The sequence below is a fragment of the Pteropus alecto genome, unplaced genomic scaffold (assembly GCF_000325575.1).
Source record: "Pteropus alecto unplaced genomic scaffold, ASM32557v1 scaffold395, whole genome shotgun sequence".
NCBI lineage: Eukaryota > Metazoa > Chordata > Mammalia > Chiroptera > Pteropodidae > Pteropus > Pteropus alecto.
This window is the reverse complement of record NW_006438643.1, coordinates 206,285-227,994: the sequence shown is the minus strand read 5'-3', so window position 1 is coordinate 227,994 and position 21,710 is coordinate 206,285. Positions and strand designations below refer to the sequence as shown.

At 46.4% G+C, this 21,710-nt stretch overlaps 1 protein-coding gene across 6 annotated transcripts in view; it reads right to left on the bottom strand.

Annotated features, from left to right (window-relative positions):
• Positions 1–300: 300 nt before the first annotated feature.
• Positions 301–21,710, bottom strand: part of TRIM3 (tripartite motif containing 3) — a 25,803-nt gene continuing 4,393 nt past the window's right edge. For 3 of the 6 annotated variants that reach the window (XM_006915660.3, XM_015592359.2, XM_015592360.2), the window contains exons 2-12: positions 18,599–18,763; positions 9,771–10,002; positions 9,411–9,562; positions 9,013–9,193; positions 8,013–8,745; positions 7,776–7,879; positions 2,755–2,922; positions 2,400–2,568; positions 2,059–2,129; positions 1,000–1,140; positions 306–874 (exon numbers count right to left, since the gene is read on the bottom strand). In XM_006915660.3, coding sequence (XP_006915722.1) covers positions 722–874; positions 1,000–1,140; positions 2,059–2,129; positions 2,400–2,568; positions 2,755–2,922; positions 7,776–7,879; positions 8,013–8,745; positions 9,013–9,193; positions 9,411–9,562; positions 9,771–10,002; positions 18,599–18,729 — 2,235 coding nt within the window. In that variant the 5' untranslated portion in view covers positions 18,730–18,763 and the 3' untranslated portion in view covers positions 306–721. Of the gene's footprint in view, positions 875–999; positions 1,141–2,058; positions 2,130–2,399; positions 2,569–2,754; positions 2,923–7,775; positions 7,880–8,012; positions 8,746–9,012; positions 9,194–9,410; positions 9,563–9,770; positions 10,003–18,598; positions 18,766–21,710 lie in introns of those variants that run through there. The other 3 variants (XM_025049460.1, XM_015592361.1, XM_015592362.1) reach the window with 3 other exon arrangements.

Sequence of the window (21,710 nt, the reverse complement as noted above, 5' to 3'; positions counted from 1 at the left end):
GCTTGGGCCTCAAGGATTGCTGTCATACCCTGCAATGTTCTCCCTGCAGCCGCTGGCTGTTTTCAGGTCAAGGGTCATTTTCCCCGGGGCAAATGGCCAAAGGACTTACTATTTCTGCAGGAGTGGGGATTTGGTAGGTGGCTCAGGGTCCCAGGGGTTCACCCTCTCTTGCTCTCCTCTCCTAAAGCTTCAAAATGTCAGGACCCATTTGGGAATCTGCCTACCTTTTAGTCCAGAGCTAGTCCCACCATCCAACCATCCCACCCATTCATATCCCCACCCCACAAGAAAGCAACAAAAACGCGTGGCGAACACATTTATTTAATATGGGGGTGGGGTATTGCTGTCTCTGTCAGTGTGTATGGGGTGGTAGGGAGACAACCAGAGGGACTTCTGCCCTGGAGTAAGAGGCTGTTCCGGCCCCAGGATGGGGGGTGAGGAGCAGACTAAGGGGACAGGGGTGACGTGTAAGGGGGGTAGGGTGAAGCTCTGCACACATCCTTGGGACCACAGTCCAGGCCCACCCAGTTACCAAAGCAAGAACCGAATAAATAAAGTGCAACCGTGGGGTTGGGAGACGGGAAGAGGGAGGGCACCGGGCGCACCCACGCCCACAGCCCACATTCAGTGCTGCCAGGTCTGGCCCAACTCTGGACCAGACCCTCCTGTCCAATCACCCCTATGTCCGTCCCTCCATGAGCCAGGCAGGGCCTCTGTGCAGCTACTGGAGGTAGCGATAGGCCTTAAAGCAGTGGTTGCCAGCATCGGCTACCACCACGTGGCCATCCGAGGTCAGTGCCAGGCCCTGTGGGCCATACAGTGGCTCTGCAGATGTGTTGATGTAGGATAGGAAGGAGCCAGAGCTGTCGAATACCTGAGGAATGAGTGGAGAATGAGGGATAAGTGAGATAAGGCAGATGAGAGGCATTTTGGGGGTGTGTATGTGCGTGGGACACAGTAGGAAACCTCACCCTCATGCCATCCCTGGGCTTTACTCACCTGGATACGGCTGTTGCCCCAGTCAGCCACGATGATGTTCCCATTGGAGTCCACAGCTACTCCCGTCGGGGCGTTAAACTGCCCATTGCCCTCACCATGGGAGCCAAACTTGAAGAGGAACTCTCCATCGGCACTGTACACCTGGCAGGGCAAAAGGCTGGGGACTGGGGAGCTGGCCTTGGGCTAAGGGTGGGGTCTTGAAGGAGGACAGGGTGAAGCCCCAGAGCTGAAGACCCTCAGATCTGCAACTACAGCCCAATTCTTCCCAGGCTTCATGTCCATGCACCCGATTGCCTACTGGACATCTCTAGTTGATGTCCCTTGGGTATATCAAATCTAAGAGCCCATCTTTCCTAGGAAAGCAGTTTTGATTTATTTTTCTCAGTGACTGGCAACACCCATTCGGCTTTGAGTCATTCTAGACTCCACCTTCTCCTCTGTCTGACAGCTGATAAATTAACACAACCATTGATTCTATCACAAATTTGTACCCTAGGCATATATTGCCACCACAATGGTCCTTATCTGGATTGATCTTACAGCCTCTACTCTTGCCCCAACCAGACTGATCTAAGACACATAGAATTGTATCACCCCACTGCCTGCAATCCTTCAGTGACTCCCCGTCACTCTTAGGAAGAGAGCAAGCCCTTTCTTTAAAGGGCATACAAGCCTCATCCTAGCAAACCCAGTCTGAACTACTTATAGTTTCTTGAACATGCCATAAGGGTTCCTATCTCCAGTTCTTGGCTCCTGTCCCCTCTGTCTTAAATCCTCTCCTCCTTCTCTACCTTCACGCTAATTCCCACTGGTGCTTTAGGTCATTCTCAGTCTCACCTGAGTCACATATTTCTGCTATGTCCTTGCACAGTTCCCTGAATGTCCTTATCACAGAATCTATCACATCACATAGGAATATGATAGGGATAGTATTTGCTTTATTCATAACTGTATCCCCAGCTTATAGATAGTACCTGGGTCAAAGCAGTTATGACATGAATGTCTACTGTTCAAATGAATGATCTTAAGGGGGCAAAAAAGGTGAGGGAGGACACTGACCTTCACTGAATGGTTATGGAAATCCGTCACTACAATCTCATTCTTGTTGTTCACAGCCACAAAGTGGGGCCCTGAAAATATAAAATGGTCTCTAGGGTAGCAAACTGGGATACTGAGTGGTATGGGGAAGAATATCTGTAGTGAAAAACCGGGGCTGTTAGGAGAGGGGTGGGGTCTCTGGGGCTGAGATAAGTGGTCTCTGGGAAGACAGTGCGGGGGCACAGTGAATGAAAGAGGTTCTCTAGGGCCTAGATACAGGAGGAGGGGTCTTTATAGCTGGGGTACTTAGGGCGTTCTCTGGGACTGGGGTATCTGAAGAGATCTGAGTTGTCCTCCAATACCTGCAAAGTGACGGTCAGTGGCCCCACGGCCCCCAAAACGGCCGACCAGCTTGCCATTTGGTTGGAAGGTGAAGACGCAGCAGGACTTGTTGTCGACCACAATGATATGTCCGTTCCGGTCTACAGCTACCCCCTTGGGGCCCATGAGGCGGCCAGCTCCAATCTTTGTCTGGAGGAAGGGGATACCCATTAAGGGCTTTATCCTTCCTGATGGGGAAAGTAGTCCTCACCTGGCACCAAAGCAGAACCTTGGGCTGGGAATGGACCAGTCAGGCCCTGACCACCAGGAGGCACTAAAATGGTTACCTCAGCTGGTCACCAGGGATGCAGAGTGTAGTGACAGTAAGGCTCTCACCTTGAACTTGCCCTCAGGGGAGAAGATGCTGACCCAACGGTTGTCATAGTCTGCCACAATAATGTCTCCGTTGGTGTCCACTGCCACACCTGTGGGGCGCTGCAGCTGCCCAGGTGAGCGCCCTCGGACCCCAAAGCGGAACTTGAACTGGCCTTCATTGGAGAAAACCTGGAGCAGAGGATCAAGGGAGGGAGGACGGAGGAGGGGAGAGACTATGGGCACAGAGGGAAGGGAGGAGGATCCTGAGGGTAGAGACCCCCCAGCTCATTCAGTCATTCAACAAGCACTGAAACCATGTGAGGGACACAAAGAAGAATCAGACATGGCTGCAGACCTTTAGGGACTTGCAGCAGAGGTGTGATGAGACTGTAAGAATATGAAAGAGGAGACAGGGAGTGGTCAAAAAGGGCTCCAAGTGAAGAGGGTATCTGAGCTAGTAACCAAAAAGAATGGCAAAAGATGGACTGAAATCGGCCAGTAAAGGAGGGGCAAGAAAGGCATTTAAGCAGAATATAGAGGGCACAGAGTCCAGTATGAGCTCCGCCTGTCCAGTGTGGCTGGACTGCAGGAAGCACTCCTATGGACAACAGGAGTGCAGTTTTACCCTGAGTGTAATGATTCACTGAAACAGGGAGTAACAAGATGAGATTTGCCTTTATGGTATGTAAGAAATATATTTGGTCTTTGTCCTCAAGGGCCTGGCACATTGCTCCTCAAAGTCCTGGAATTTCCTTACAATAGGAGTATCTTTCGTCATTCATAAGGAGTTATGCTATGGCAGTGACTTAGGCTGGGGCCCCCAGATAGCTCAGGATGGGGCTGGTCATCAGAAAGAACAAATGATTAAAGGGTTGGAACTTTCAGCCTTATCCACTAACCTATGGGAAGGGGGTGTGTGGGGGGAAGAGGAGGGGAGTTGTGCACCACATGCAGATTAAGCTCTATAAAAACCCCCAAAAAACAATATTTTGACAAGCTCCCAGGTTGGTGCTGAGAGGATGGTGCACCCCAGTTTCACGGGGACTGAAGCTCCTGCACTGGGGACTCTTCCAGATCTCACCCTTATGTGCCTCTTCATTTGGCTGTTCCTTGGTATCCTTCATCAAATCCTTTAAACTGGTAAACGTATGTAAATGTTTCTCTGAGTTCTGTGAGCCTCTCTAGTTAATTAATTGACCCAAAGAGGGGATTGTGGGAACTTCTAACTTACAGCTGGTTGGTCAGATGCATAGGTGACAATCTGGACTTGCAATTGTGTCTGAAGTGGGGGAAGTCTTATGGGACTGAGCCCTTAACCTGTGAGAGGTGAAGCTACCTCCAAGTGGACAGTGTCAGCACTGAGTTAAATTTGTAGAATACCTGGTCAGTGTCCACTGAGAATTAGAAAATTGCTTGGTGGTACTGGAAAAAACACACTGGGGCTTTTAAGAAAGAGCACTCTGGCTGCAGGGAAGAGTTGAGACCGGAAGCTAGCTGACCAGTCAGAGGCCGCCGCAGCAGTCCAGGTGAGAAATGATGACGACTAGGACCAGGGCACTTGCTACAGGGCAGTAGATGGACTCAAGAGACATATAGGAAGTAGACTCAACAAGACTTAGTAGCAGACAAGATGGGTAGGGAAGGGGGGAAATGGACAAGAATTAGCCCATCCAGGCTATGGGGTTAATAGCCTGTTGCTCTTGGACAGAATGACCTTTCAACCTCTCACCTTCTCCTACCTCCTCCACCTTAGGCACCCAACATGTTCAGTTCTCCCCATCCTAAAAGCACCTTCCTTAACGCTCCTTTCCTCCTTAGCTAAGCCTTCTTGCTTCTCCTTCACAGGCAAGACATCACTCACTGCATGAGTCTCACACTGCTTTGCTACAGGCTCTAGGGACACGAGATAAGTCAAAGCCAGGGGCAGCCTTGGAAACCTCGTTTTAGGCCTTGGCTTTGCTCTTTGATCCAGAGCTGCTCCCTCTTTAGTGGACTGGGCTCCCTATCCCCAGCCCATCCCCATCTCTTAGGCTTGCAGGACTGTTTGAACTGATCCCATCAACAGATCTCACTCCCTCCTGATGCAGACCTCCTACCACGCCATTGCCTATTCTGCCCTGGTCCCGTGGTGGAATAGCACTTGTCAGCAAGAGAAGGGAAGCACGGCAGGCTAAGGAGTTGATGTGAGAGAGACTAAACGATACCACCAGATCAGCAGTGAGGTCATGCATCTTTCTCCTCCAGTCTGAGCAGCTCAGTTTCCACTCAAAACTGATGAGGCTTGGAGGGTGTGGGGGTGTTCTTGCTCTTCTCATCCTATCATCACCACTCACAACTGACCAACTCTTGTTCATCCTTAGATTCTCAGAATTTCATGTCACTTCTTCAGAGAAGACTTTAATGACCAACTCTACGCCTGAATCAATGTATACATATACAGTTAAGTCTCCATGATATACACTTCACAGCTCTCTTCATAATGGTCACTTCTAACTAAATCACTACTAAATATCTTTGTCCCCTTCTAAAAATGTAAGTTCTAGGTATGCAGGGACTATGTCTGTTGTTTGTTGCTCCATTTGCGGTACTGGTATAGTTAACTGGCACAGAGCAGACATTTGCTCAATCTCAAACCAGAACTGGACATTTCCACTTGGATGCCACACAGCGATCTCAAACTCAACATGTGCAAAAGTGAATTTATCAGCTTATACCTAGACGTGATCTTACATGGCAATGCCACCTACCCAGTGCACCGAGTCCTGCCATTCCGGATCCCTGCCTCTCTCTTGACATCTGATGGTACATCAAAACCTGCCATGTTTGCTTCCTTAACATCTCAAGAATCTGCTGGTGCCCTAGTTTGGTTCTTACCATCTCTCTCCTACACCACAGTAGAACTAAATCACTTCAGGATCTGAATCTAGTGGGGGAGAGAGACTAAAACAAAACAAAACAAACCAGTGATTCTGGTAAAGTGTGAAAAGTGTTATAGCAAAAGGCTGAGGGAGCTCAGAGAAGAATGTGATTAATATTCTGCCTGAAGGAAATGAATAAATTTTCATAGAAGAGCTGATAAAAATTTCTGGACTAAGATAATTACACAAATTGTCAAATCAAATATACAAATCAAATTCTTCATTCAGCCTCCACTACAGACAGATCCAAAGGAGGAAACATTTACAAGGATCCTAATCCTCACAAACTGAGGGGTACAAGTCACAGTCCGTCTGGGAGTCCAGCCCATACTAGGCCTGAGGCCTCCAGAGTAAGAGAAGCAGAAACTCAGCTTTGGAATCTGTGAGCCAGGCTCCTAGCAGCTAGGAAGTCGGGGTACAGGTAGGAGCAGGAGCAAGGAAGACTACTGTAAGAATAGCAGGTGTTTGGAAAGGAAAGGGGGCTGTACTAGGCCCTGCCTCTCGATTCCTCACCCTGAAACAGTAGACATGCACAGCCCTTCATCAGAGAGACAAAGTAGCATGTCATTCTGTATGTATGGGCACCCATGTGTATGCACACCAGGGAAGGTTTCCTAAACCTCAACTTTTGTGCCAGAAAGCATCCCTGGCACAAGAAGAAGAAAAAAAGTTAGAGGGTGGAGGGAGTGACTGAGTAGGACCTCAGTACCAATTCTCTCTACCTGTGCCCCTGCCCCATCTCCTCACTATCCAGGCTGGGTCTAAATCCCGCCCTGTGCTGACCTGGGCCTCTCCATTCCTCTGCTCCTAGGAACAGGTTGGGAATATAGATGGCATGGATGGGAATATGGTCATGGAAGAGTTCCTGGCACCTTCAGCCTCCTAGGTAGAAAGCAGAGGTGAGGGAGGAGCTGACATTGAGGTGACAGACCTTTGGCAGAGCTGGATCTGTGACAGGGGTACTCAAGCAGGTCAGGAAGTTTAAATTTATAGATGTTGTGAAGTAAGAATCTTCAGGGAAATGTTTTGCTCCCTGATAAAATGTTTCCAAGAACTGAAGTTCAGGGTAGTTAAAAACAATCTTGTACAGGATAAAATCAAAATTCCAAAGCATCCTCTCCAAAACCATTTACAATGTGACCTCAGCTACTTGGTTCTTAATAGCAATCTACCTCCAGCCCCTCTGGGATCCTTCCAGTTCCCTGATCAACCCCCTCCAGCACTTTCCCACCTTCTGGCTTTTGCATTCTCCACCTGGACAATGATATTTTTAACTAACATTAGAAGGTTCACTAAGTGTCAGGCACGGTACATTATGTCATTTAATGCTCCCAGAAACCCTATGAGGTATTTGTTTCCTAATTTTACACATGATTTAACTGAAGCTCAGAGAGGTCACATGACTTGTCAGTAAGTGACAGAGCTAGGATTCAAGCCCAGGTATCTGGTTTCAAAGCCTGAACTTTTTTAACTGCTCTGCTGTGTCTACCACACTGGTGCCTGCCACTAGGCTCTGGGCTCACTACAAAGAATAGAGAGCGAAAACCACATTTCCTGGCTTTAAGGAGTGTGAAGTGTCCATTCATGTGAAGGATGCATTAATCAGGTCTGTGAGGGACTGGTCTTGCCACTGGAAGACAGCCCTTTTCGCAAGTTACCCCATTTGACTGTCTAGTCAACTGCATGTTTGCAGAGACCAGTGCAGACAAGATACATCCTGGAGCAGGAAGGTATGCTAAAAGATTGTAGAGGAGGGTAGAGCCTGCATCCTGATCATGTGGTGGTGAAAAGGGAAGAAAGTAAGCCAGCCAGGTGGAGGCTCAAGTGAAGGCAGAGGGAAAAAAGAATGAGCCAGATCTTTGGGGTCTAGGAGCTGGTCTGGCCTGAACCATGGCCTGAGAGGTAGAGGCTGCCAGCACAGTGAACCTTGGTACCTAATTGAATGTGGTTACTGTTGTGGCTGGTGGGAGTGAGGTTGCAAGTGGGTGAGTGAAGGATGGTGCTATGATTTATGGTACTATGTATAGGGTTTCATCTCTCAGGAGACCTATACACTCCTCTTTTTCAGGAGACTGTAGCTGGAGAACTTTCATTTTGGTGTTGGGGAGCTGGACAGGCACTCACCTGAATACATTGGTTGTTGCTGTCTGCTACCACTATGCGGCCACTGCTAGCTGCGGACACACCCTGTAAATTAGTAAATTCACCCTTCTCCCTTCCACGACTGCCTGTGGGAAAGGGATGAGGGGAAACAAAAGAATTCACTGGCACATCATTTTGAACCTCCCTGCCCTCTCCGCCCCGCTCTCCCGCCTGAGCCCACTTCCGCCTGGCTCTGCCCGGGAGCCAGGCCATCTGTACCAACTCGGAAGACGAGCTCATCCTCAATGGGATTGTCCTTCCGCTTGCCGCCTGTGCTGTACATGGAGCTAGGCCTCCGCACCGCCTTCTGGCGCACGTGGCTGCCTGGGCCACCAGGAGACTTGACGCGGCGCTTGACGTCGTCTGGAGACGGTGGCAGGTCCCCAGGACGCAGGGCACGCACGCGAAAGGGGCTGCCGCGCACGGGCTGGCCGTATAGCAGCACTGAGAGAAGGAGCTCGCCCTCGCAGCGCGCCGTGTACACCAGCTCGTACGTGCCATTCTTGTGGTCCACCACTGGCACTGGAAGGCGCGTGCCGTCGGGGCCCGTGAGCTCCGCACGCAGCTCGGCGCTGCCCGTACGCACGAGACGCCCATCTTTGTCTTTGGTAGTGACAGTGAGCGAGGCGGGCTGGCCTACCAGTGCCTGGCGCAGGCCTTCACCTGTGGCCACCGTCTCGTGTGCAGTGGCGTTCGTAGTGAGCAGTGCACCCAGATTGAGCACCGATCGCCGCAGCCCATCTACCTCGAGGACCAGTTCCAGCTGCGCATTCTCGTGTGGCCTCTCTGGGAAGGCCTGCGCTGCCAACGCTGCCAGCCGCTCTCGCATGTGCTTGCGCACCAGTAACACCTCCGGGGCTGAGCCCAGGCGCAGTGCCTGTTCCGCGAAGCTGCAGCTACTGCCGATGTGTTCTTGACCCTGGCGCAGTGTGTCTAGCTGGGTCTGCAACACCTGAGGAAGCGTTAGGGGAGGGTTGGGTGAGCAGACTGGCGCAGAGCAGGGTATCTGTGATTTCCGATGAACTCGTAATACGACAGCATTAAAGAAATACAAGAGGGGAAATGTGGACACAGATGCCCACAGCACCTGTGGGGCCACGTCAGGAGGCAGGAAGTCTGGACAAGGGAAAGGGGTGCACAGGTGTGGAAAGCAGGAACACATGGAGGCAATAAAGCCTTCTCATGATGGACAGTGGTAGGGAAGGGTGAGCAGAGGTACCTTCTGCTTGGCCCCACAAATGGCCTCCAGGTCGCTGACCAGAGCCTGCTTGCGCTGCTGTAATGCTTGCTCCAGGTCCTCAAAGGCTGCGCTGATCTGGGCCAGAGCCTCTGCTTTGCGCTCCTGCAGCTGCTGGCTGATGCCCCCCACTAAGGCAATAGCTGCAGACAGCTGTGGCAGTCTGGGGAGGGGAAAAATCTCATACTGGGGTGGCTTGAGGTGCCCTCACCAAACCATTCCTTCTCCCTGCTGCTGCCCTCCAGGAGATTGCCCTACCTGAGGCCTCCTGGCCCTATCTAAGAATTTTATCTCTACACTCCCCAGGGTCCCTCGCCTGCCCCTGCTGAGACACCATCCCTGATGGCCCCCACCAGCCCAGGTTTCCAACAGGTGCCTACCGGCCTCGCACAGCCTCCAGCTGGCGCTGCAGGGCTGCCTTGTGCTGCTCCACCACGTCACGTAGCAGCACCGTGCCGTGCTCCCGGTGCTCCCCTGCCCGACACTCGCCACACATGGCTGTCTCACAGGCCTCACAGTAAAACTCCATCGTCTGGCAGCATAAAGACTTCAGTCAGGCAGTGGCTAGACACCAAACTTCTGTGCCCCTCCCCATCTGCCCTCCCGGCCCCTTACCTTCCAGGTGCACCCCCTACCTGGACCACTTATCCAGAGAAACACCCTCTTACCCAGTCGGCCCCTCCCCCACCTCCTGACCCTCCACCCCAAGTCCTGGCCTCACTGGGCCTGCTTGGGCCCACCTTGCCTTCATGGTTGGGGCAGGAGAGGGGGCGGCCAGCCACTGCACTGAGGGGGTGGGGGTCTTCGGGGTCATGGGCCCCATCAGATGCTTGCTGCATCGCCTCCATGAGGCTGCTGATGAAGAAGTTATTCTGCAGTGCCGAGACACCCTGCTCAGGGAGGATGGATGTCTGCCGACACACCGGACAGGACAGCGTCAGGCTCTGGGCAGGGATGTAGTTCTGGAGGCATCTGGCCAAGAAGGAGGTAGAGCCGAAAGAGTGAGTAGAGCATCAGTGCAACCCTCCTCATACCTTCCATGGTACTATCCCTCTTCTCAAAGGTATGCCGTTACACTTCATTTTGAAACCTATCTCTGGATGGCACACACATCTTGCCCTGCCAATAGGTATAAAAGGACTCATTTCTCACAACTGAGTAGAAACACATCCCTGACCTCTCCCAGAATGCGACATATCCTCATTCCTCACAGTGTGCACAAACACAGGTTCACCTTTCAGAGGTGTTTACAAACTCTTTTCATAGATAAATGCCCCCACTTCGTTAACTCATTAAACATTTATTGACTGCCTACTCTTGCCAAATTTGTGCCAAGCTCTGGGGATACAAACATAAAGCACACTGCATACCTCTAAAATACTTCTAATCTACTGAAAAGAGAGGTCACAGAAATAGAGAGTTTTAGAAGTAAACAGTGGAATAATTAAGGGTGTGTTGTGTGTCCTGGAGCTAGGCTGCGTGGGTTCAATTCCCAAGGCAGTCATCTATTATACTGTGTGACCCCTGACAAGTTACTTAACTTTGATGAGCCAAGGATTCTTCCTTTGTAAGATGGAGACAGTATAGACTTTACAGGGTGTTGGAAGGATTAACTGTAAAGGGCTTATAAGCCCAACTCACAGAAAGCACTATATATTATAGGTGATTAGTATTATTTATTGTTAATATAAAGAATACAATAGATGCACTGATAAGGAAATGTACAGAAGGGGCATCTGGCCCAGAGTAGGTGGAGAGGGTAGCCAGGAAAAGCTTCAGAGGATAAGCCAAATCTTCATGGATAAATAATGCTAGCCTGACCAAAGAAAGGTACAGGGAGAAGAACAGTGTTCCAGACAGAGAAGGCAGCCAGAAACAGTATAGTGTGGGCAGGGAATTATAAACAGCTTGATGTGGCTGGAGACCAAGTCCAAGACAAGGAATGGTAAGAGGAGTCTGGAGAGAGAGGCAGGGGCCAGCTATGGAGGGCCTCGTGGGATACACTGAGAAGCTTACAAGTTATTGCGACAACAAAAGAGAGCCACAGGAGCATGGGTCAGCCAGGTTTACATTCTATCAAGCTCCTCTTTACTGCTTCTGGGCAGAGGGTGAATTTGAATGTGACAAAACAGTAGACAAGGGGTGGTAGCATCATCATCATCATCATCGTCCACTTTCCATTTATTAAGCACTATGTGCAAAGCACTGTGCTTTGCTCTTTGTGTTTATGTAAACAGACTCTGAAAGACTAAGTGGTCCAAAGTAACAAAATGAATGAGTATTAGAGCCTGGATCAAAATCCAATGCAAAGCATGTGCTTAACCATGATACTCTTGCAATAGTCTGGGCAAGAGATAAGAAGACCTGGATCTAGGCAGCAGCAATGTAGACTAAGGTGGAACAAATCTGAGAAGTACTTAAGAAGTACAGCCAATGGAAGGTGTTGTCTGATTAGATATGTGGAGTAAGAGATGAGTCTTGGTTGACTCCCAGATTCCTAGCTTAGATCCCTGAGTGGATGGTGGTGACATTCATTAAGATGAGAAACTAGAAAGAGTGGTTTATAGAAAAGTTCAGCCTGGACCTGGCCAAATTTACTCTAACAGTTGACATCCAGGTAGAGAGACCTGTCGAGAGCTGGGAAGAAGGCAGGTTAGACATAGAAATGAGGATGCCATCAGCATTTAGATGGCCTCTGTAGCCATGGGAGAGGATGCAATCAGCCAAGAAGGGGTAGACAGTAATGAAAGCAGGTCAGAGCACCCAGCAAATACTGAATGAGGGGAGCAAAAAGAAACAGGCAGAGAAACAGGGGGAGAGACAGTGTCAGGGTAGCAAATTCCAGATGGAAAGAATGAGTAGTCATCAGTGTCAAAAGCAGTGGAATCAGAGAACATAAAGACCAGGAAATGCCCATCACATTTGGCAAAAATGAGTACTTTTGTCTGTAAGGAAAACAGCGGAGTGGTAGAGGAAGGAAAGCTTGACTTTTGCCAGTTGAAGAGTGAATGGGAGGTTGGAAGTTTGGATGGCAGCTGGGCGAATAAACGCAGAAAGGACAGTTATCTGTTTGTAATGGGACCCTTGAGCATGCTTATAAATTGAGGAGATAGTACAGAAAGAGAGGTGGAAGAGACTAGAAGACATGAGACAAGATCTAGGGACGGAAGGGTGGCTCAGATTGGCCTGAAGAGGAGGACTGGACCTCATCCCTCCATATGGAGGGAAAAAAAGAGGTGGATGTACTTGAGTCCAGGCGGCAAAGCTAGAGAGAGAGAAAAAATGCCTAACTTGCCTCAGGCAAGATCAGCTGCTGAGAGTGAAGGAGGGAAAATACAGAACAGCAGGGCTGTGATTAGTCACCAAAGGAAGTAGGAGAGGAAGCTTACTAGAAACAGACTGATGGCAGCATGTTTGGAGACAGCGAATTTGTGGAGGGAAGATCTGCATGCTGCAAACTTTCCCATGTCCCCAATCTCTTCTGTTAATGTTCTCCACGACTCTTGATCTTAACTAATTAAATTTTATTTATTTAACAAACACTATGTGCCAGGCACGACTCTAAATGCTTCGCAAATATAAACTTACTTGTGACCTCATTTCCCCTGCAGTCCTTTCAAGTAGAGAGTGGTTTTTGCCTCATACTCCACATTCCTTAGGAATAGAAGGTGCGGTTGAGTCCTCCCCGCCCCCAACTGGAACATTTCTAAACTATTCCTCAGCTCCCTGGAAGTTCATGCCTTCTATCTACATACCTCTCCTTGTTATTGTCTCTGCTGACTTAATGGTTGCTTCCCCATTCTCTGAAGCTTTTCTTCTGGTTTATTCTCTACTTTGATCCGCTCTCCCTCACACATACACACACACCTGCCATCAATCCCAGTGGCTCTGACATCGACAAGGTGACCCACCCACCATCAGGATTTCTTAGTCCCTTGACCTCCTCACCCCCAGTGATCTTTTCTTCCACTTCACTTCAGCTGTCCACTCCCACCACCACCCATATCCCATCAGCTGTCACTGCATCAACTCTGAAATCTGCATTTCAACCATTCCACTCCATTCCCCTGTAGCTCTCTTCCCAGCTCACTGAATCTGGTGTTTCTCCTGCAAAATACCCTCAAACTCATAAAGCCCTTCCTATTGGTTGACCATACCTGGCTTACAATAGCTTCCTAACTGGTTTCTTGCTTCTCTACAATCCATTCTCAAAACAGCAGCCTGAGTGAGCTTTAAAAAATCTAATTTATGTCATATTTCCGATTTAAAAAAAAAAAAAATCCTCCAATGGTTTCCCATTGCATTTAAAGTAAAATCCGAACGCCTTCCTAAAACTGCCAAAGTCCCCCACGAACTGTCCTGACTCTTTCGGACCTCACTTCATCCCACTTTCTTCCTCACTCAGCCACTTCTTCCTTAAGGCCTTTGTATGGAACAATGCAAAGAGTTCCCAGTGCCTGGAACAATCTGCACATGTCTGTTTCCTTCTTATCCTCAGGTGTCAGGTCAAATATCACCTCCTCAGGGAAACTTTCCTTGATGACTCTATGAAAAATAGCCTCTAGCTCAACCACCCCCACTTACTCCCTGCAAAACACTCAGCATAAGATGTGACATGACTGTTTGATTTTTACTTGTTTACTGTCCATCACTGCTCACTAGATCATAAGTTCTTTAAGAGCAAGGACCAAAAGATAAATGAGTGAGTAGTAGTTAACAGTGAAGGCTCTGCAGAATACTATGAACAATTATAGTCCAACAAATTGGAAAACCTAGAAGAAATGGATAAATTCCTGAAAACATACAACCTACCAAGGGTAAATTATGAAGAAATAGAAAATCTGAATAGATTGATTACAAGTAATGAAGTTGAATCAGTAATTTTAAAACTCTTAAAAAACAAAAGTTTGGAATGAGATGGCTTCACAGGCGAATTCTCCCAAAGATTTAAAGAAGAGTTAATACCTATCCTTGTCAAATTATTCCAAAAAATTAAAGAGGAAGAAATGCTTCCAAACTCATTTTGAGACCAGCATTACCCTGATACCAAACCCAGACAGAGATCCCACAAAAAAAGAAAATAACAGGCCAATATCCCTGATGAACACAGATGCAAAAATCCTCAGCAAAATATTAGCAAACCAAATTGAAAAACACATTAAAAGGATCACACATCACGATCAAGTGGGATTTATTCCAGGGATGCGAGGATGGTTGACATCCACAAATCAATCAATGTGATACACCACATCGACAAAATGAAAGATAAAAATCATTTGATTCTCTCAATATATGCAGAAAAAGCATCTGACAAAATTCAACATCCATTTATGATAAAAACTCTTAACAAGGTGGGGGTAGAGGGAACATAACTCAACATAATAAAGGCCATATATGACAAGCCCACAGTTAACATCATATTCAGTGGTGAAAAGCTGAAAGCTTTTCATCTAAGATCAGGAATAAGACAAGGATGCCCACTCACTACTTTTATTCAACATAGTATTGCAAGTCCTAGCTACAGAAATTAGGCAAGAAAAATACATAAACATCATCCAATTGGAAAGGAAGAAGTAAAACTGTCACTGTTGGCAGATGACATGACATTATATATAGGAAATCCTAAAGACGCCACCAAAAAACTATTGGAAGTAATAAATAGATTCAGTAAAGCCATAGGATACAAAATTAACATACAGAATTGGTCTTGTTTCTATACACTAATAAGCTATCAGAAAGAGAATTTAAGAAACAATACCATTTACAAGTGTATCAAAAAGAATAAAATAGCTAGGATTAAATTTAACTAAGGAGATCAAAGACCTGTACTCTGAAAATATAAAACATTGATGAAAGAAATTGAGAACACAAATAAATGGAAAGGTATACCATGATAATGAATTGGAATACTTAATATTGTTGAAATGTCCACTCTACCAAAAGCAATCTACAGATTCAATGTAATCCCCATCAAAATACCAATGGCATTTTTCACAAAACTGGAACAAAGAATCCTAAAATTTGTAAGGAACCACAAAACAGCAAAAGCAATCTTGAGAAAGAAGAAAAAAGCTGGAGGTATCACACTCCAATTTGAAACTACGCTACAAAGCTATAATAATCAAAACAGTACGACACAAACATGAAAACAGTCACATAGATAAACAGAATAGAATATAAAGCCCATAAAATAAACTCACACATATATAGACAATTAATCTATGACAAAGAAGGCAAGAAAATACAATGGGGAAAAGACTGTCTCTTTCATAAATGACATTGGGAAAACTGGACAGCTACAAGCAAAAGAATGAAACTGGACCACTCTCTTACACCATATACAAAAATAAATTCAAAATGGATTAAAGACTCAAATACAAGACCTAAAACCCTAAAACTGCTAGAAGAAAAACATAGGCAGTAAGCTCTTTGACATTGGTTTTAGCAATATTTTTTAGACCAGTCTTGTCAGGCAAGGACAACAAAGCAATAAGAAACAAATAAGATTACAATAAACTAAAAAGCTTTGCACAGAGAAGGAAACCATCAACAAAATGAAAAGAAAACCTACAGAAAGAAAGAAAATATGTGCAAATCGATATCTGATATGGGGTTAATATCGAAAATAAATAAAGAACTTATAGAATTTAATATCAGAAAAACAACCCAATCAAAAATGGGCAGAGTACTCGAATAGACATTTTTCCAAAGAAACATACAGATAGCCAACAGACACATGAAAAGATGCTCAACATTACTAATCATCAGAGAAATGCAAATCAAAACCACAATGAGTTATCACCTCACACTTGTCAGAATGGCTATTATCAAAAAGAAAAAATAACAAATGTTGATGAAGATATGGAGGAAAGGAACCCCTCCTACACTGTTGGTGGGAATATAAAATAATGCAGCCACTATGGGAAACAGTTTGGAGTTTCCTCAAAAAACTAAAAATAGAACTATCATACGATCTACCAATTCTACTTCTGGGTATTTATCAGAAGACAACGAAAATACTAATTTGAAGAGATATATGCACCCCTAGGTTCACTGATTATTATTTACAATAGCTAAGATATGGAAGTAACTTAAGTGTCCACCGATAGGTGAATGGATAAAGTTGCTTGTGTGTGTGTGTGTGTGTGTGTGTGTGTAATGGAATATTATTCGGCCATAAAAAAAAAAGAATTAAATCTTGCCATTTGTGAAAACATGAATGGAGCTAGATGGTATTATGCTAAGTGAAGTAAGACAGAGAAAGAAAGACAAATACAATATGATTTTACATACATGTGGAATCTAAAAAAACAAAACAAAACAAAAACATACTCATAGACACAGGAAACAAATTGGTGGTTACCAAAATGTGGAGGGGTTGGGGGTTGGGAGGGAGCAACAGGTGATGGGAATTAACAGGTATGAACATCCAATTATAAAATAAATAAGTCATGGGGATATAATGTACAGCATAGGGAACACAGTCGATAATATTGTAATAATTTTCAATGGTGACAGTAACTAGATTTATCATGGAGATCATTTTGTAATATATATAAATATCGAATCACTATGACATATGCCTGAAACTAACAGGATATTATATGTCAATTATACATCAATAAAAAAGAGTGACAAGTCTGCAGTCAAATCTGGATTCAGACCTCGACTATTGCTGTAGACATATTTCTTAATTACTTAACGACTCCGAACCCTAGTTTCCTCTGCTCTGAAATGGGGATAATAAAGTATCTGTTGTGAAGATTAAGTAAATCAATACATGTAAATCACTTTGTCAGTCCCAGGCAAATACTAAGCAATCAATACATGGTAGCTATTATAATTTCTCAGGCACTGATTTTCTCCAGAAGTGTTTAGTGATCTGGGGGTAGGAGAAGGTGCAGAGACATCTTTACTGATCAAGCATTGAGCTTCTGCCATGTGGGTTTAGAAAAGGACAAAGATGTGAGGGAATTATGGCAGCCAGTCAAATGGACAGCCATTGGATCCAGGATGGGTAGGACAGACAGAGAGGCCAGGATGGATCTGGTGGCTGGGAGAAGAGGGAGGAGTTGAGCAGGCTGGATGTCTATATCCAGTCAAAGCTGGTACAGTGGGAGTGGGATACTGGACTTTAAATAATACTACCCAGAAGAGGAATTATTCTGGGTGATGGCAAGATCCAGGGCATTGCTGGGAAACTGTATGACTAAGGTGGCATGGAGGATATCCCTGGAGAAACAGTCAAGAACCAAGAAGCATAAGTGGGTGATGAAGTCACCAAGGTTGATGGAAGAATGTGGAATGGGCAGGAAGACTGAGACTGTTTCCAGTTGATGAAGGAAGGGGAGAGAGCAGTAGGACTGGAATCTGAATGAACAGGGCTGGAAGGGAAGCAGGGTCCCTGGGGCAGAGCCAGGTTTCAGACCAGGCAGGAGGCAGAGAGAATGCTTGGGTGGAAAAAAAATGTGAAAAAACCCAGGGACCAGGCCATTCACGACAGACCAAAGAGGGATGAAGGCTGGAGAGAGAATATTGTCCGAATACAGATGTGATCAAGTTTAAAACCCTGCAAAGACTTCATGTGGCTCTCTGGGTAAAGGCAAAACTCCCTAACAGGCCCACAAAGCTCTCCGCGTGGTCTGGCTTCAACCTTCCTCTTGAGCCTCATCCTGTGCCACTCTGTCACACTAGCACTGCTCCAGCTTTGCAGGGCTTCCTCTAGGCCCTCTGACCTGATACAGTCCCTCATCCCACATTCTTCCTTCTGCCTGGAATGCTCTTACCATTCTCTTCACTTAGTTCCTGCTCAGCCTCCAGATCACACCTCAGGGAAGCCTTTCCCGATTCTCCAATTATAAGAGTCCACATGCTAAGCTGTCATAGCTTAGACTTTATTTGCAGCACTTATTAAGGGTGCAATATTACATTTACCTATAGTCTGGCTATATTATTTGATTACTTTCTCCTTCATTATACTGTAAGCTTTCTAAGAGCAAAAAATGTATCTTTTTTGCTTATCACTGCATGCCCAGTGCCTGGAACATGGCTGGCACATAGTAGCTGCTCAATATATAAATATCTGTTCAATGAATGAATAATTGATAGAAGCCTAGAGGCTGGGAGGGGTTATCTTCTCTCACTGCCTCAATCTGTTCAATGAATGAATAATTGATAGAAGCCTACAGGCTGGGGAAACAATGAGGACAGGCAAGGAAGGACAGACCTAGCTTCAAATATCCTCCCACTGGTCACAAATTCTTCTGGTGCCAGAGTTGATTCAGTCACAGCTCTGTCTGATTTCTCTGGTGCTGTCAAAGGCTGCCTTGGGGTTTGGAGAGGGGCAGAGACAGCTCTGTTCTGGGCAGGGATGATAGCTCAGTGTTAGGAGCTTCTGGTCCTCTCATGGGTTCCTCCATCAAACCCTCATCTCCTACAGGTTGGAAGTCACCGGCTCTCCTGCATGTGTACACAAATTTACCTCACCTCTTATAGGTTTATACATGCTATTCCCCTCTAAGGAGTGCCTGCAAGGTCTTTATCCCTCCTAGTACACAGCCCCCCTCACCTCTCACAGAAGGTATGCAGGCAAGGCAGAACCTTGGGGCACCGGTACCGATCCAGGCAGATGCTGCACACCAGGAACTGCTTGTCCATTGGCTGGACCTCTGGGCCAGGGCTGTCCTCCCTCTTTGCCATGGTGCTCACGATGGCTCCTGGCACTCACACCAGCCTGTGTAAGGAGAGATGGTCAGCACCTGGGAAGTCAGCATTCCCGCTCCCCACCTGGTCCCCACCACTCAAATGCCCTGCAGAGAACTAGCCCCATTTCTTCCCTGCCAGGGGCAGGACAAACAGTGAACTGGAAGGAGCAGGGTGAAGTAGGTGGGCTGAGTGACCCCTGAGCATGCGCTGTAGTTAAGAGCACACACTTAGGTTTCAAACTCAGCTCAGCCTCTTACCAACTATATGACCTTGGACAATTCATATAACCTGAGACTCAGTTTCCAATTTGGAATTATGGGAATAACAATCCCTACCTCAAATGGTTGTTTGGAGAATTTGCAACAGTGTATGTCAAGTGCATGGTACATGGGTGCCCACTCTTACTGACACACCCATCCTTCAACTCCTCTGCCTCCTCCAGATTCTCCTCCAGGAGACCTTTCTGATGGAGTGTCTCTCTTCTCTGACTACCTACAGCCCTCCTACCTATACTCTGACCCACCTCTCAGCACAACTGCCCAGGATTGCATTTTTTCCCCACATGCCAATCAGTATCCAGCTCTGTGGATTCTGCCTCCCAAATCTCTTATCCCCTTTTCTCCAACCACACAGCTACTGCCCCCAATTCAGATCACCACCAATTCTCTCCTGTGATACAGCAATAGCCTTCTAACTGGTATCTTTTTCTCCTCACTTGTGCCTCTCATCCATCCACGCAGTCAGAATGAAGCTTTTAAAACACAGATTCCATCTTGTCACTAACTCCGTTTATATTTCTTTCAACAGTTATCCATTGTCCATACTCCTTAAACTGGGTCACTAACTCCGTTTATATTTCTTTCAACAGTTATTGTCCAAACTCCTTAAACTGTCCAACAAGGCTTAGCTTTGCCCATAACTCCCTCTACCTCCTCATGTCTCATGATTCTATGATCAGTCACACTGATTTCTTTTCAGTTCCTAGAAAACTCCTTTTACTTCTAGGCAGTTACATATTCTGTTCTCTCTGCCTGAGATCCTCTTCTAAGGCCCTCTTTGTCTGGCTGACTACCACTTATCTTTCAGGCTGCCATGTAAATGTCACTTCCTCCAGAAGGCCTTCCCTGATTTCCTGAAGTCTGGGTTAGATGCTCCATCTTTATGTCTCACTGCATCCTGTATTTCCTTCATCCTAGCTCTTATATGCCATACTATAATTTTCTTGTTACTTCTCTGCTTCCTCTACTGTATGCAGAGTTCTTGAGGGCAGATATATTTTATTTTTCTTAATCCTAGCTCTTAGCACAGAGGTTGACATAGGATCAATTTACATTTATTGAATTAATTCAGTAATTCAACAAATATTTATTAAGTGCCTACTTTGTATAGGCACTGGCGATAGAGTAATAAAACAGCTTTGGTCACTGTCTCTATGATGGGGAGGTGGTGACAGATATTTTAAAAGTAAATAAACAAATAAATAGATAATTATAAATTGGGAGAGGGGAGTGCTATAAAGAAGAAAAGGGTGCTATGAGAAGGAACATTTTCTTGATTGGGTGATCAGGGAAGGCCTCTCCAAGTAGGTAACTTTTAAGCAAAGCTGTGAGAGATAGAAAGAAAATGGTAAGAATAAAGGTGGAGGCATCAGAGAGTGAGGGAGGGAAATCATTCTAGGCTCAAGGAACAGCATACATGAAAGTTCTTAGAGGGCTCACTGAGAACCCAAAAGGATCATTTGGTTAGAGCAAAGTGAATAAGAGGCAACAGGTGAGTTTGGGAAGGTCCGCAAAAAATGAGATCAGGCAGGACCTTGATGTTAAGAATATGGTTTTCTCCTAAATTGGGAGGGAAATGATGCAATTTACAAAAATAAATAAATAAATAAATTTAAAAGATACTTTGGCAGCTATGAGGGGTAGAAGCAGGGAGACCAGTTCGGAACCTACCCCAGTTCTTTAGTAAGAAGTTGTTGGGTATTAGCAGAGCTATAGGCAGAAAGGTAGGTTGATTTGAGAAATATATTCATGAGGTTGAATTGAAAGTACATCATGATGGATTGGATGTGAAAGGAGAAAAGGAAAGGCAATAATGACCCTCAGATTTCACCCTTGAGCAGTGGTGGGCCATGCAGAGAGTCAGTGAAAGCTGAGAAGCTGATTTGGGGCATTCTGTTTTAGGCATGCTAAGTTTGAATGCCTGTGTGATATCCACATAGAAACATCAAGTAAGGAGTGAAATATAGGAGCTCAAGGGAGAAGTTGGGGCTTGTTATTGATTTAGGAGCACTGACATATTAATGACACGTAAAGCAATGAGAATGAATGAGACCACCTAGGGACAGAGAGTGGAAAGTAAAGGAGAATCCAGAGCAATGGGAGGAAAACCAAGGGAGTGTTGGACCAAGGGAAACAAAAGAAGAGAGAGTGATCCCTGATGTGAGCACTGGAATTCTCTCTTCAGAGGTGATGGGTTCTGAATCTGGAGACTTAATACAGGCACAACATAGCAGTGGGGAGAACAGATTGAAGGTTGGCGGAAGAAACAGGAGGCCAGAGCCGAGCTGAGGCTTCTGTCTGGTGAAGGGGAGGGCTAGGAGGAAGAGTAGGAGAAGTCCGCTGCGCCCGCTCAGCTGGGGCAGCGGATGTCAGGCTCTGCCTCTCTCCAAGGCCAAGGGGCTCTAGGAGCCTGTCTCACAGGGGCGGGGATTGGGCTACATCCAAGATCTAACAGCTCCTCCCTCCCTTCCCCTTCCTGCTTCAGTTCCCCACCCAGACTTGCCAGGCATGCAATCGCTGAGGCCATACCCCAGCCTGGATCACTCAGATTACCTTCTCCTGGGCTCCTATTCCCACCTCTCCCATACCACTGTGCCCTAGAGATCTGCCCCTAGATCTCTAGGCAATGGTTTAAGTGGACTATTTATCACAGCAGACACTTGGCGAACCTTGACCTCAGAGCTGAGTTCACTCTTT